General features: G+C 41.7%; 1 protein-coding gene across 3 annotated transcripts in view; it reads left to right on the top strand.

The window, feature by feature from the left end:
- Window positions 1–15,193, top strand: part of nr3c1 (nuclear receptor subfamily 3, group C, member 1 (glucocorticoid receptor)) — a 28,114-nt gene continuing 12,921 nt past the window's right edge. Inside the window, exons 1-2 of one of the 3 annotated variants that reach the window (XM_035945905.2) lie at window positions 1–327; window positions 3,078–4,133. In XM_035945905.2, coding sequence (XP_035801798.1) covers window positions 278–327; window positions 3,078–4,133 — 1,106 coding nt within the window. In that variant the 5' untranslated portion in view covers window positions 1–277. Of the gene's footprint in view, window positions 328–2,919; window positions 4,134–15,193 lie in introns of all 3 variants that reach the window. The other 2 variants (XM_023265151.3, XM_035945906.2) reach the window with 2 other exon arrangements.

The following is a 15,193-nucleotide window of genomic DNA, read 5'->3' as shown; positions in this document are numbered from 1 at the left end:
CCATGGGGCTGCCGTGCTCGGTTCTCCATTTTGTATGTTTTTCCTCGAGGTTAGCGCCTACTTTCCTAATGGCTAGCCACAAATCCACATAGCTTAGCCACGTTAACATTTCGCTTGACATTTTAACAGCTTGACCGAACTGGGACACTGAAAACGGATCAGACGCGCTCGGTTCGCCGTGTTTTGTCGTTTTTATTTGTCATGTAGCCTCGATCCGACGTCTGAGGAGTAACCGAGTCAGTCAGCGTGTTGTGAACTGCCACTTTCAACCAAAACAATGTTGACAGACGACCTGTGGACACATATCAGCAACCAGTCATTTCAAGGGTAAATATGACACTTTATTGGCATTCGAGTCGATGCATCTTTTACTTGTGGACGGTAACCTTGCACATTTAATGCTAAGTGTGCAGTTATAAGGGCTACGTTAGCAAACTGGCTAACGTTAGTGTCAACGACATTCGAGTGAAATGTAGGGACGTAGCCACTTTAACCGTTAGCCACATTGCTACCTAGCATGATAACAGTTGGCACCAAGCTAACGTTAGCATATTTCAGACTTATGCAACTTTGTTGGACTCTGTATGTAATATGTGGTCGAATTTGTGTTATTTGTTTGATTAAATTACAGTTTGTAAAATCTGGATAGGGCTGTTCATGCATTCATGTGGACAGTTTGGTAATAGGAGGAGCTACCGTAGTTAGCATGCTACCTTAAGCTTTGCTAACTATGAAGCGCGCTCAGGGGGGTGTTCCAGTTTAACTGGTGATCAGGTTAACTGGCGATAGTTTCCGTCTCCAGATGTTTCGTCCGCAGATTCGTCACGATCAGACCTGGATTTACGTGAAATAAAGATACCAGATAAAGAAGACCTCACCGAAAAACGTCGGCATCACTACTTAACAAAGTCTATATCCATGTAAATATCATCTACAAACAGTAAAAAGAAATGTGCGGGCCGAAATAAAAAACACGTATTTTTCAAGTAGGGTGAGAGGATTCGAAACCACGTAATCTAGCCATAAAATTACGAGACCACCGTTTTACTCATTGTGCTACCGATCAGTTCTACAAGCATTCTGCTTCATCCCTATGGATCACTGTCATTCTGTCAGGTGTTTAACACCTGGTGATCGTTCAGGAATCACGTCCATGTCAACTGGGGATAATCACAACTTAACACAGGCTGCCTGGTTAAGAACGATACGGAAAACTATTTATTGTCTCACCAATAAAACCCACAACATAGAAGCACGTCCACTGCTGTGTTGTGTGTTATGTGAGTTCAGTGGAACAGATCCAGAGCAGAACTTCAGGTTTAACTCGGGTTTGTTCTCAGAAACACTCAGACCCTCAGCAGCCTCCCATCAGAACAACACGCAGCAGAACATCAGCTTTATTTGCTAAAATACATCGGAACAAACTGAGACCACGTTGTTTAAACTAGTCACTCAGAAAACAAAACACCTTCAGTCATGCACGTCCTAACCGTCATTCAGAGCACTTTTACCGCTGACAATATATGTATATATATGTATATATATATAAAAAATATATAAAAAACGAAGTGAAGGGATTCGATCTGGTCAAAACAAACAAAGGTTTATTCGCTCTGCACAGTGAGCCATGAGCACCTATTGGAGGTATTGAAGTAGACTACAGTCACATTTGAACGTTACAGCTACAAATATTCCTGTTGGACACTGAAGATATTGTGCTGCCATATTTGTATATTTAGCCTACATGTACTCTAAGGTGGATTAGGAACATGTCATTAAATCAAATCCCGTCAAACACCACAATTCACTCTAGTTTTCCTCTGCGACATCTTTAAAAGTTTTTTCTGCCATTTCTAAACCAGCCAGGGTGTTTGGGAAGACACAAATCACACAAATATGTTTGTTTGTTTTGACCAGGTCGGATCCATTTACTTCCTTTTTTTAAAAAAAGTATTGTCAGTGGTTAAAGTGCTCTGAAATGACGGTTAGGACGTGGATGACTGAACGAGTTTTTATTGTTTTCTGAGTGAGTAGTTTAAACAACGTGGTCTCAGTTTGTTCCGATGCATTTTAGCAAATCAAGCTAATGCTGCTGAGGGTCGGAGTGTTTCTGAGAACATACCCGAGTTAAGCTCGAAGTTCTGCTCTGGATCTGTTCCACTGAACACACAAACTAACACACAACACAGCAGTGGACGTGCTTCTATGTTGTGGGTTTTATTGGTGAGACAATAAATAGTTGTCTGACTCGTTCTTAACCAGGCAGCCTGTGTTAAGTTGTGATTATCCCCAGTTGACATGGACGTGTTTCCTGAACAATCACCAGGTGTTAAACACCTGACAGGATGACAAAGATCTATGTAGATGAAGCAGAATGCTTGTCGAGCTGATCGGTAGCACAATGAGTAAAACGGTGATCTCGTAATTTTATGGCTGGATTACGTGGTTTCGAATCCTCTCACCGTACTTGAAAAATACGTGTTTTTTATTTCGGCCCGCACATTTCTTTTTACTGTCTGTAGATGATATTTACATGGATATAGACTTTAAGTAGTGATGCCGACGTTTTTCGGTGAGGTCTTCTTTATCTGGTATCTTTATTTCACGTAAATCCAGGTCTGATCGTGACGAATCTGCGGACGAAACATCTGAAGATGGAAACTATTGCCAGTTAACCTGATCACCAGTTGAACTGGAACAGGGGCATGCTAGGCAACTTTTCCCAGTCTTATGTTGACTAAACTACACTTACCTGCTCTTTGCATGAACGCAACCCGAAACCACTGTAAAGCTTATCTCACTATAGCAGTACTAGCTTTTCTGCACATTTTATGATCCCCTTTCAATGTGTTTTTAACGGGTTTTCTCTGCACTGTGTTAACGCCCCCCCCCCAAAAAAAAACAAAAAACAAAAACAAGATGGACAAAGGTGGAGTGAAGAAGATAGCATACAGAAAAGATGAACATTTAAGCAAACTGGTCTACACTGAAAGCCCAGAGGAGGGAGGTCTGTTGAAAGTGGCTCCTCGCAGTGCCATATCCATCACCTCTGCCACCTCTGTCATCCTTCCATCCAGCTCATTGATGCAGCCAGGACAGGTGCCCAACGGCCTCAGCAACAGCCCCCTTCCAGAGGAGCTCACCTCCACCTCTGTCACTGCCACTGTAGGCTCCCTGTTAGACGGCCCAGAGACCAGGGGCCTGACCAAAGATCAGAGGTTGCAGCAGCAGCAGTTACTTCAGACACAGACTTCCACTACTTTTGGGCGTCAAAACTTGGCAGACAATTTGCCCCACGTGGAAGCCAGTGTAGCGAACATTACCCAGTCCTCCATGGATTCACTTATTGGAGGATCAGATCCCAATTTCTTCCATATGAAAACAGAGGATTTCTCCATGGATAAAGGAGACCAGGACCCCATTGACCTTGATCATCCATTCGGGATTGGGAAGGATGTGGACGTGAACCAGAAGTTGTTCAGTGACAATGCTCTGGACCTGCTTCAAGACTTTGACCTCACTGGGTCCCCCTCAGATTTTTATGTAGGGGATGATGCCTTTCTGTCCACTCTGACAGATGATTCTTTGCTTGGGGATGTTAGCTCAGAGAAGGACATGAAGCCTGCAGTGGTTGAGAGCAGTAACACCACTCTGGCAGTCACTGTTGCCCTTAATGGCAGCAACATGACAAATCCAGATCAGTCCAGCTCCTGCATATCCACAACTGCTTCCTTAACCTCCACAACCACTTTGTCTGCTTTGGTGAAAAAAGAAAAAGATGCCAGCTTCATTCAGCTCTGTACCCCAGGTGTGATTAAACGGGAGAAGACATCTGCAGGCCACAGTTATTGCCAAATGAGCGACTCGTCCTCTGCAGACATGCCTGGCACTAACTCCATCTCCATCTGTGGGGTCAGTACTTCAGGAGGACAGAGTTACCACTTTGGAGTCAGTGCCAGAAACAACGAAGCTCAGCAGCAAAAGGATCAAAAGTCAGTGACCAGCCTGTATCTCCCAGTAACGACCATCGGTGGGGCCTGGAACAGAGGCCAGGGTGTTGGGGACAACCTGGCAATGCACAGGGCCAGTGAGGCTTTCTCAAGTTCTCCATCCTTCCCCTCCACCTTTGCCAGGTAAGACATGCAACACTGGGCAACTGTTTGATCTGACTCTCCATTAGTCTCACTAACTTAAACTTACATTTTAACTTGTTCATCTCATCTTATTTTATCCTCACGAAATGTCCAATATTCTTAGGTCACAGTCTAGATGTGTTACTGTTAGTACAGCAGATCTGTGGCCTCCAGAATACTTGTCACAAGCCTGGTCATGAGCTTCTTGCCAACATATACTTAATTTCAGTTATTTAATTTTTAATAATTTATCAATTAGATCACAAGCCCAATGTTTATTAATTTCACTTTGAATACCTGATTATTAATCAGCCATTACAAACTAGATACTTTGTAACTGTCAGTAAGATGAAGAAGTGTTTAAGAGTTCTGTCAGTCAAGTTAGATGCAGTGTTTTTGTCCTAATCGTCCCCTTTAAGTAATGGATAATAGAGATAGAAGGGGAGGCTATTATTTGTCATTGTGTAAATCCAATGAAATTTGTGTGGAACTTCTAGCAATCAGCAGCAGTTACATAATTAATACCTGACAAGTTGCACAACTTACTCTGTGCAAGCAAAACTGTGCAAGCAACATGAATGTGATCCTTTACAATCCTGAAATGAACGTGACTCAGGACCACTTGTAAAACAAAAGCTGCAGTAGTCAAATACAAAACATTTTTGGGTAATTTGCATATTTTGCTAATTTTAATCTCAATTTCCTATGATAAACATTGCAAAAGTCATTTCTGAGCATAGCAGTTTCTTCGTCTGAATAAGTTCTTACGCATTTTTGTCATTTTAGTGGCTAAATGTCTTTCTTGTCTTGCATGAAATCAACAAATAGAGGTATACTGTTGTGGCAGCAATGTTTATGCACTACTTCGACAGCTTCTGTTGATTCTAGCATACACAATACTGACTTGAATTCATTTTTTAATTCACCTGCATTCAGAGAAGTAGTTCACCTGAGAAATATCAACCCCAAGAGGTCTGGCTTACGGATCCTCGGTTAAGGGGTAGTTATAAATTAAAGCTGCTGGCTGCTGAGTGTTTGTTTACGCCGCTTTTTTGTACACCTACTTCTAACCTTGTGTGTTAGGAAATGATTTCAGTGTTGTAACTGAGGTCACTTTGATATCTACAATCTGAGTGCAGTAAACAAAGGACCAGAAAAAGAAATGGGGTCAGTCTATTTCAAATATCGTCACCTTCTGCTTTGAACGCATGACTGTCATTTGACAGAATTATTAATCGCCACTGAAAATAATTAACAACTTACACTCTACTCTTGTTGTTGTTGCACAGCTTAGGCAGACTGTTATCTGGTTTCACTGTGGCAATTTGGGATAACCGGTCTGACAAAGGTGGTTATCAATTGTTGGTTTTGGTCCAAGATTTTCCATTTTATGATTTACCGACAAACAGCTACTCACATCTAGTATCATCAGATAAAATGCAGGCACGAAACTTTGCACATGTAATGGGAAAGTCAGGATGGAAAGACTCAACAAAGTAAAAGATAGATAGACTTTACCATGTCTAGAACAGAGGAAGATGTTTATAAACACCCAACCTGGGGTGACAGAGCCTTCTCCATATCTGCCCGTACCGCAACACATCAAATCCCACCTGTTCAGAAATGCTTTTAGTATATAATACTAATTTATTTTTATGATGTGTTTTGTGACTTATTTTACGATGTTCCTCTGTTTTATTGTTTGCTGATTTTATAATGTAGCTATGTAAAGTGTCTGAGTATTTTGAAAAGCGATATCCAAATATCTAAACATTTTCATTGAATTGTTTTTATGACTGCATTTACTTAATGCTAAGTAGGCTGGATTGAGTATGGCTAAAAGTGCATGAAAAGGCAGAAATGTGTAAATAAAAAGGGTTGAGATATGACGGTAGAAGAATTAATTAGCTTCTTATCAACGAAAAGATTTTTCCTTCCATTTCTCTTCACTTCTGTTTTGGTTTAAAAAGCTGGTCAGTTCACACTGTTGGAGCACAGAACATAGGTTCTATAAAAAGAAAAAACATTCTTATATAATCGAAAGAACATTTTGTGAGATGTTAGCCTATGAGGTGCAGTATTTTGGCCTGCTTGTGTGAATCTGTAGGAATGGTAACTCTCACGGTTAATGTATGACGAGGTGGACGTTTTATATGTTTTGATAAGCCTGAACAAAAACTACTCCTTGCAGGTTTGGTTTGCGGTGGTGGTTGCCATAGCAATGGAGCCTGATTTAAAATAAAGCCATCTTCCTGGCAAAAATTCCTGGGTTAACCCCTTGCACAGTTAACCCTCTAATCCTGCTTTGTGAGATGGTCTCATGGACTCCACAGGACATGGCTGCAGCACAAGCAATAAGCGCTGAGATCTGGAGAAAGGGTGTGCTGTTTAAAAGCCTGGGGAATTCCACTTTTATCCAAGTCAGACAGTTGATCTTTTTCTCCCCGACTGCACAAGCCTATGCATTAATAAGTGTGTTTATGGCATGTTGCAGTTCCACTGCATGAACAACAGTTTTCCGTTCTCAGATTTTTTTATCCTAGTTTATTTTACTTTCCAGTTTACCAGGGTGTTGTCTCTGCTGGGCCTCTCAGTGGGGGTTCATGATGTTTTTTTTGGGCATGTCTTTCAGCTGCGCTATACCATAAATAAACCTGAGGTCGGAGCTGTCTGCACTTGAAGCAGATGCGTCCCCAGGAAGCAGCGGAGACCATCCATTCAACAATAGGGATGAATGAAACGGGTTGGACAGGCCTGTAGTCAAAAGTTAAATATCTTAAGGGAAAAATTGGAAAGGCTGTTGTTCTATTGGTCAGTCTCGTTCCGTGCGTTCTGAGTTTTAACTTCTGCTGTCATTTGCTACCGGTAATCTCCCATTCCAGGGAAGGAGAGTATTGAGCTACAGTGTTTGCATTGCACATGGCTCCACAATGTGTCTTTTGTACAGTTATTACTTTCTGCCCTTTAGGATTTTATGGGTTCAGCTGTGAATGTGGCTTTGGGGCCCAGTCATGAATAGTGGTGTGATGGAATCAACCGTCTTAGAGGCTTTCTTGTTTGTATCTCATTTACATTCATGTCTGTCTGATTCTGTATCTGACAGGGAGTGATCGGCTCAGAGATTGGCATGCACAAGTGCGTCATGTTAGCCACAGCACCGATGTTGTCGTGCTTGTATTGCTGGTGCAAATAATGTTTGGTACCATCTTCACAACTGTCTAACAGTTGTCCCATTGCTTGGGAAGCAAGGAACAGATGGGTAGAAACATGAGATCCACCTCATCTTCATTTCACATGAGGCTCTAATCCCCCGGCCTTTGTGTTCTGTAGAGGTGTGTGTGTTTAAACATAGGATTATGTCTGTCCATGTGGTGTGAGGTCAAATTATTTTGTGTGGGTGTTTGGTCGCTGGCTTAACGGTGTGTAAGCTGAGTGTTTCACTGTGCATGTCTACCTAACGAGTGGGTGTTTGTTTTTGTCTGGTGCTTGTTCACCTCAAACTGTGTGACATTTAGTGGCTTGAAATTAGCTTAGCGCTGGACTCCAGTGGTTCAGTGCTGTCAGGCAGCTTGCATCAGGTCGAGATCTTCTCACGCAATGCTGCTGCTGCTTCTTGCTAAATATGTGGCTCAGAGGACCTCGCATTGGCTCTAAGGAGCTAACCCTGCAATAGCCACAAAAGTTGCTGCTTTTGCTCTGCTCCATGCGCGACTTCTAGCATTAGTCCAATGTACGAGTACCTTTCATACCCTTTCTATTAATTTTAGGCATCGCTGTCTCACAATCAGACTTGATTTTTTGTTCTGCCTCATAAACAGCCTCACACCTAATGAAGAATGCGTCACCTTGAGAAATCCCCAGCTTTGTTTCTATTTGGGAAACACTTCACCCTCATTGTGTGACAACTGGTCTGACCGTGTGAAATGAACTGATTATTACTGAGTTGCTCTGAAAAGAAATGCCTGCATTAGATTGAGGATGATTCTGCTCAATCTTAAACCTATGACACTCAAAACCTACTAGCAGACGTGAAACAAATGTAATCTTTAACAAATTAACCACAGAACTCCAGAGCCAAAAAGTGAAAAATTTTTTACTACCTGACAATCCTTAAAGTGCCTGTCTGTGCCGTGCCATCTCAATTCTAAGCATAAAATTACAATGTTTAATCAAAGTTACTTTGTGCTACATCTCTCATTTAAAAAATATCCAAATATACAACAGTTGCAATTTCTGTGACAGTAAATAATCCAAGGAATACAACATTTTTTTTTGTTGCATGATTTATTGTATGTATATTGTAAAAATATGACAACCCTGCAATGTGAACAACACAAATCAGAATATTTCCATCATTCAGACAGTCATGCTGTGATTATCCAAGCACTGCATCTTTCCACTTGTTATCAAAGACAAGTCAGGAGTTTTCACAGGAAGCAAAAATCAAATCAGTTTCTTTCATAAAAATTACATTTACAAACAAAGCATTTAAAACAGCACAGGTAAAGAATCTATATTATATAGGCAATTCAAATAGAAAACAGCCAACTGAAAAATAAAAAAAGCTGTGCTGTAATTCATTTCAGTGTGATGAGATTTAATGAGTAGGACGCCAGGCCGCAGAAGAAGACAGTTTTGAATTCCCTCTACTTGTATCTATGGTTGTGCTGTTTACATAGAGGTGCAGAACTTTATTGCAGTTAAAAATGACCCTGGGGGAAGTAAAAATGTGAAACCAGCCAAAAATGCGTAGAAAGTGCCTACCGTTTCCAGGGTTTAACGGTGACGCAGCTCATCACCGAAAAGACTGTTCAAGTTAAGCTTCTACTCAACTTGGGTTAACGAAAAGACTTACACAAGCCAAATACAAGGTTCTGGTGCCCAAAATCGTCACAGCCAGTGTTTTCTCAGACTAGTCGACTAGTCGAAACCTAAATCTCGGTTTCATCGACAGGATAATTTGTCAGTCGGAACATCATTAGTTTTTAGTGGGTTTTGACTTGTGGCTCTTAGAATCCTAAATGTTGTGGATCACATGAACTTTAATTTTGCTTTTTACAATGCACACAGCAAGTTTCTTGACGGCTTTTGAATCAATTGTGTGTTTACTGGAGGAATGCTATTTGCAGGAGTAGTAAAACTGGCTCACTGAACAGAGCTGTTCTCACATGCAGACAAAGCAGTGTTGTGCAGTTTCAGCCTCTAGTTTTTCCTTTATGTGCATATTTGAGTAATGTATGATTCAGGATTTTCGCACGCATAAAGGAGCATTTTTTCAGCCTTTCCCGCAAGTAATGTCAGTGGAGATGGATTCATAACTTTAGCTCAGATTTTCAGTTCATGTAGCAGAAATAACTCCCTTCTTTACAAAGTCAACTATTTTCATACTTAATATTTTGTTAAAGTCACTTTTCAGGCAATAATACCAAGCTTTGCTCAGTTTAGCCTTCTCTGATGTGAGGTTTAGCTTCATTCCTTTCTTGCATGATAGCAAACTGAATATTTTGAAGCTTTTTTATTGTTGCTCAGACAGAACTAGCAATTCAAGTGTGCCACCATGGCCTTTAGAATGGATTGAGATGGGGCAGTTCTCAAATCTTCATGTCAGTGAAGATTGATAATGCCTAAGCACAGTTGAGCAGTTAACGCTGACCTGAGTCAAAGCCTGCTGTGCAGCCAGGATTGCACTGAATGAATGTGCCTGGGCAAGAGCACATCCGACAGTGATCTCACCAAGGTGGTAAAACTCCAGAGAATTTCATGTGGCAATACTGAGTCTACTTTGGAAACTGTCTATCACTCAGTGCTGAACAAATCTCAGAGAGGAAACAGTTTCAAAACAGACTCTCATCCAACCCAGTAACATGTTAAAGCAGCTTTCTTACTTCTCTGTCATAGCTTTCATTATCTGCTCATTCAGTTTCCTCAAATCATATGTAAGATAAACAAAAGGCATATTTTACAGGCAAACTTACACAACTGTCTTTGCTAACATCTCAGGCAGTTCTCTGTAACACCTTGTTGGTATGATTTGCGCCCCTGCGGCGGTGTTTGGCAACTGCACATGCTTGCAGCACATTGTAGAAATCTGTTGAACATGTGAGTGTCCTGATGACTAACTGAACTTAATAGTGGAGCTGGGCGTTTACCAGGTAATAATTCTGTCTCAGCTTCAAGTATAAAAACTGACTAACCCTTGCAGCAAGTGATAGGCCCTCATTGTAGGGCTTTAACTAAAGCCAGACTGTAGATTCAAGTGGTGCTGGTAAAGCAAAAATGGCAAAAATGGTGTATCACAGCTGTCAGATCAGAGCTGTGGTTTGGTGCCTGGTTTGATACATGAGTAGTTTATGGTCTGTAGTACATTTATATATAGCTATATGTATTTATACACAGCTTATATTCAGCATATTGGATATATATATTGAATATTCTGAGCTCTCTCTATGCTCTGTATTTAGACAGTAGTCTTTGCTCAGTGCTCAGTCTTGCTTTGACACACCCCTCACCTCGCTCGCTTGTCCTTTCTCTGGCTCACTCGCTGTCTGTCTGTCTCTCTCTGTCTGTCCATCCCTTATTTTTGCTTCCTGCAACCAAGGGCAGAGACCTTGACTGTCAGCAGAAGTTTTCAGCTGCTGTAAATCACCTTTTATGACTCCACTTGTGTGTGTGTGTGTGTGTGTGTGTGTGTGTGTGTGTGTGTGTGTGTGTGTGTGTGTGTGTGTGTGTGTGTGTGTGTGTGTGTGTACGTGACGTGTGTGTCTGTTAGCTTTGTGTATTATGCATGAGTGTGGAGGTGTGCGCATGTGTGTGCATGTGGGTGTGTCATGAGCGCTGTGGCAGGCAGGAAGGCGGACCACAGAGCAATGCCGTGAAGCTCTCACTCTTCTGACCTACTTTCCCTCCCGCCTTCCCACATCTGGCGCCGAGTGAATACACCAGATCAAATGCCTGCCATTCCAGTCGCATTAATGTTATTACTGCATTCCCCTATAACCGCAGTTTTGCTTTTTCTATATTTGCTTCTTGTTGTTTTCACACTGAGTAGGCTTATAGGAATTCCCCATATTGAGGCTAAGAGGATATAGCTAAGTTTGTGTGTTGTTTGTGCTCTTGTTACTTTTCTGCACAGTTGTTGAGTCAGCAGAGTGGGTTCTTCCCACATCCAGCAGTATCCAGCTAAAGGTATTACGGTTATGCACACAGTAGCAGGAGCCAGCCTCCAATTCATTTTACAGGCCAGGAAGCCACCTCCCACCTACACACAGTTGCTAACGGCTCCTATTATGGAAACTAATATGGAAACTCAAGTCCTTTGGGGCTGTTTTTCTTTCGCTCAGTCATGACTTAGGCTTAGTTTCCTCTTCTGGTGTTTGAAGCCAAGTAGTAGTTACTGCTTTGGGCTACAAAATATCACTTTAATTGAAAAAGGTTTGTCAGTACAGCGTGAAGGAGGGACAATGGCTCTTTACAGACAATGGCACTGTTGAGAAACCATCCAAAGTATCGCATGTTTCTCTCTAATGGCCCGTATAATGAACCAATGCAGTGGCCATAAAAACACTTGATGTTGACGTAAGACTGCACCAAAGGGTGGTCTGTCTCCATTGTGTTAGTTTGCTGTGACAGTGTGGCTCATGAGTAAAGATGTTGCACAAATGTAATATATCTATAAAAGCATACTGGTATAATTGGAGAGCACACAAGGCAGATATTTTTAGAGAAGGCCTGCCCAGTGAAACCTACTCTCTCCACTCCCTCATAGAGCGTGTCTTGTTGTTCTGCATGTGAGAATGATTCAGAGCGTGCAGACCAGTTCTCCTTTCTATTTTGGTGGCTCTTACCTCGGGGAAGGAGCACTTCCTTATGCTCTTTCCCTGCTCTTCTCCTCACGCTCACAAATTTTTGATTAAGATCACCAGATGTTTGCAGATAAACTGTGTCAGTATTTGTGATTACCATCAAGGAATAAAAGAAATTTCCGTCGGATGTCTCATTTGCAATGGTTGGCTCTAATGTAGGTCAAGTACGTCATTCAGGCTAATATGTGGAATAAGGGCACAAGCACAAAACCATCTGTCACCTTACAAGAACAATAGCTGGGCATTGTACAAAAAACGGCTGCTCATCTGAACTGAGAAAGACGGTGGGTTACGTGGAGTAGGGGCCTGCCAAGCCACTCAACGCTCATGGATGAAAAGGGATTATGAATTGTTAAGCAGGGCACTGGGACACCGACATTATCGTAAGTGAGTGACATGGCCTGCGTCATTAAAACCCGGGCTGATTGATCACACACCCAGAGACTTAAGTTGTTAACTTTCTCTGCGATGCTCTTGTTAAAAGTCAAGGCCCATCTTGAAGTGTCTGTGCCTTTGTGCTGCGGTGGAGCTCTGACCGATAGTAAACTCGGAGGGAATGCGAGAACTTCCTGTTGATAGCGAACACTCACTTCAACAGATGGTTTCAGAAAGAGGAAACCACACTGCTGTGCAGTTCTGAATGGTTTGTGTCTGACAATCCACAAAAACAGATTTGTAGCTTGTCTTATGGCGTAGTCGAATATCATCAGCTGGTCCCTGATTGAATTTCTTAGCACTGGACAGCGGTGACTTCATTTCAGGCTTGTTGTTGTTGTTTTTGTTGGAAGCATATAGTAGCTGCAGTAATTGGATTTAAACCAGTAGTCTAAAGCCTTCTAGTAAAGTTGTCCTGCTGACACCTTTCCAGTGGGCTAGTGAAGGACAAACTGGTTACCCCTCCGCACCCTCTTACATCATCACTTGGAACTAATTATCCTTCTCCACCCACCCTTTGGTCACCACACCCTCCCTTTGGGGCTTGATGGGCTTTTGAATGGGTGTGTGCATGCATGCAGTAATGTGCAAAAGCTTTAGTCACTTAGGTTCTTTTGATTCTTATCCATAATCCATAATCAAGTACAATCAGGAGCACATTCGATTGGTCCCAAATTCATTCTGTGACCCAAATCCTAAACATGCAATCTTAGTCATTGCAAACTATCTTCAGAGTGTAGAAGAGCAACGTGCAATGGATCCATTATTCATTCACTCACACATTCTCACTCTGGTGGTGGTAAACTACATTTGTAGCCACAGCTGCCCTGGGGCAGACTGACGGAAGTGTGGCTGCCAATCTGCGCCTACAGCCCCTCCAACCACCACCAACATTCACACGCATTCATACACCAGTGTGAGTAGCCGCACTGGAGGCAAGGTGGGTAAAGTGTCTTGCCCAAGGACACAACAGCACAATGACTAGGACAGAACGGGAACCGAACCGGCGACTCTTCGATCATTGGACGACCCGCTCTACCACCTGAGCCACAGCCGCCCACAGATGGTATGGGTAACAATTTGAATGTTAACTCAACAATGAAAAACACACACATACAAAAAAAAACAAACAAAAAAACCCCACACTCGTACATAAGTAAAATTAATAAGTATGAAGGAATGAGCCATGTTACAAGAAAGAGAAGTAAAATCTACAGCCGTGTGGACGGTGGCCAAAGCAAGCCTGTCACAGTGCACTGAGGTTAAAATTTCAAGTGGCTGGCCAAGACGAGGTGTCACCAGAACCCCACACCGGCCTTCGTGCATACCCCAAAATAAAGTCTCTTAGTGGTAGCAATAAAGGCGGTCAGTCAGGGGAGGTCAGAGGGCACAGATAGTTGTGATGAGGCTCTCAGGCAACCTGGAGTAGCGCACCTCGGGATACCTGCACAGCATCCAACGGGGAGAGCAACAGGGAGAAGTACACTCCATTATCAAGGGATATGATAGGTTGTATATGAGCGAAAGATGGAGCATGGTTTGGGTTTGTTCATGCAATGGTCCTTTACGTTTTCATGATGTCCTTCCATGGCCGTTTACATTTGATACATTGTAATTTTCATACACAGCAATATGTGCTACTTAATGAAGCACATATTGCTATAGTTGTATCATATATGTACATGTCTCTATACATATTCCTAATGATGCATTTGAGCAGACCATCAATGATAGTAGCTGATGAGGTATTTCAGACACCTTCATTCAGGCAACCTGATCATTTCCCAGTCTTGTCCCCTCTGATCCACATCCATCCTGAAGCTTTCTGTACTACTTCTGACACCCTGCCAGTGGCTTTTCTTTTAAATGCACCAGTGAAACTGTAAACCATGGAACGAGTTTTAAATACAATATTGACTTATCAGCATAAAAAGTTGTAAACAGTTGTGAAGTTCGAACAGGAGGTGTGTTGGAAAACAGTGGCTTCTTTACACATCCAGTAGACACGAGGAACAACATTAATATTTATTTGGAGGCATTTTTCTAAATCTTGACCCTCTTGATATTTTTTGGTCATCTTTGCTTGGTGAGGGAAATAAATATATCTTTAGCTCCACTGTGTTGGTCGAGGGCATGGAACACAGTGGGTTTTTAGAGCTGTTTTGCTGAGAACCACTACCAGCTACAGATGAGTGCGATGAGTGTGGAGAGAATGAAGCAAATTATAAAGTGCCAAAAAATGTACAGAAAAATTCTAAAACACTTTGTAGATGAACGGCAGACTTAAGTATAGGTTTTTAGTAAGACTATCCATGTTAGACATTTCTTTCATGTTGCATATAAGGATTTGATTCATTGTTAATGTAAAATGTAAAAATATTGATTAATTTGTCTTAACACGTGTATAGCAAAGCATGTTTTTGATGTCTGTAATTGCCAAGAGAAGAAATAAGAGACCACCTGTTGTCTGTCTTCACGTATACAGAATCAAAATACAGACATGTTGTATTACCTAACACCCTACATACAATCACATTTAAAAAACACTTTTTTTTGATCGTTTCCTTTGTGAAGCTTGGTTAACGGTTTCATAATTAATGATTCAGATAAAGTACCAAAGATGATGCTGTTGGATTTGTTGGATTTTGATATTAATCTTGTATTTGCTAATTCTACTTATATAAATGACTGAAAGATGCCATTTCTGTCTGTGCAAGTAATGTACTTGTGTAGGTTTTTTTTGTTTGTTTGTTTTTTTTTTTT

Source organism: Amphiprion ocellaris, chromosome 13 (genome assembly GCF_022539595.1).
Source record: "Amphiprion ocellaris isolate individual 3 ecotype Okinawa chromosome 13, ASM2253959v1, whole genome shotgun sequence".
Lineage (NCBI taxonomy): Eukaryota > Metazoa > Chordata > Actinopteri > Pomacentridae > Amphiprion > Amphiprion ocellaris.
This window is presented reverse-complemented; position numbering and strand designations above follow the sequence as displayed.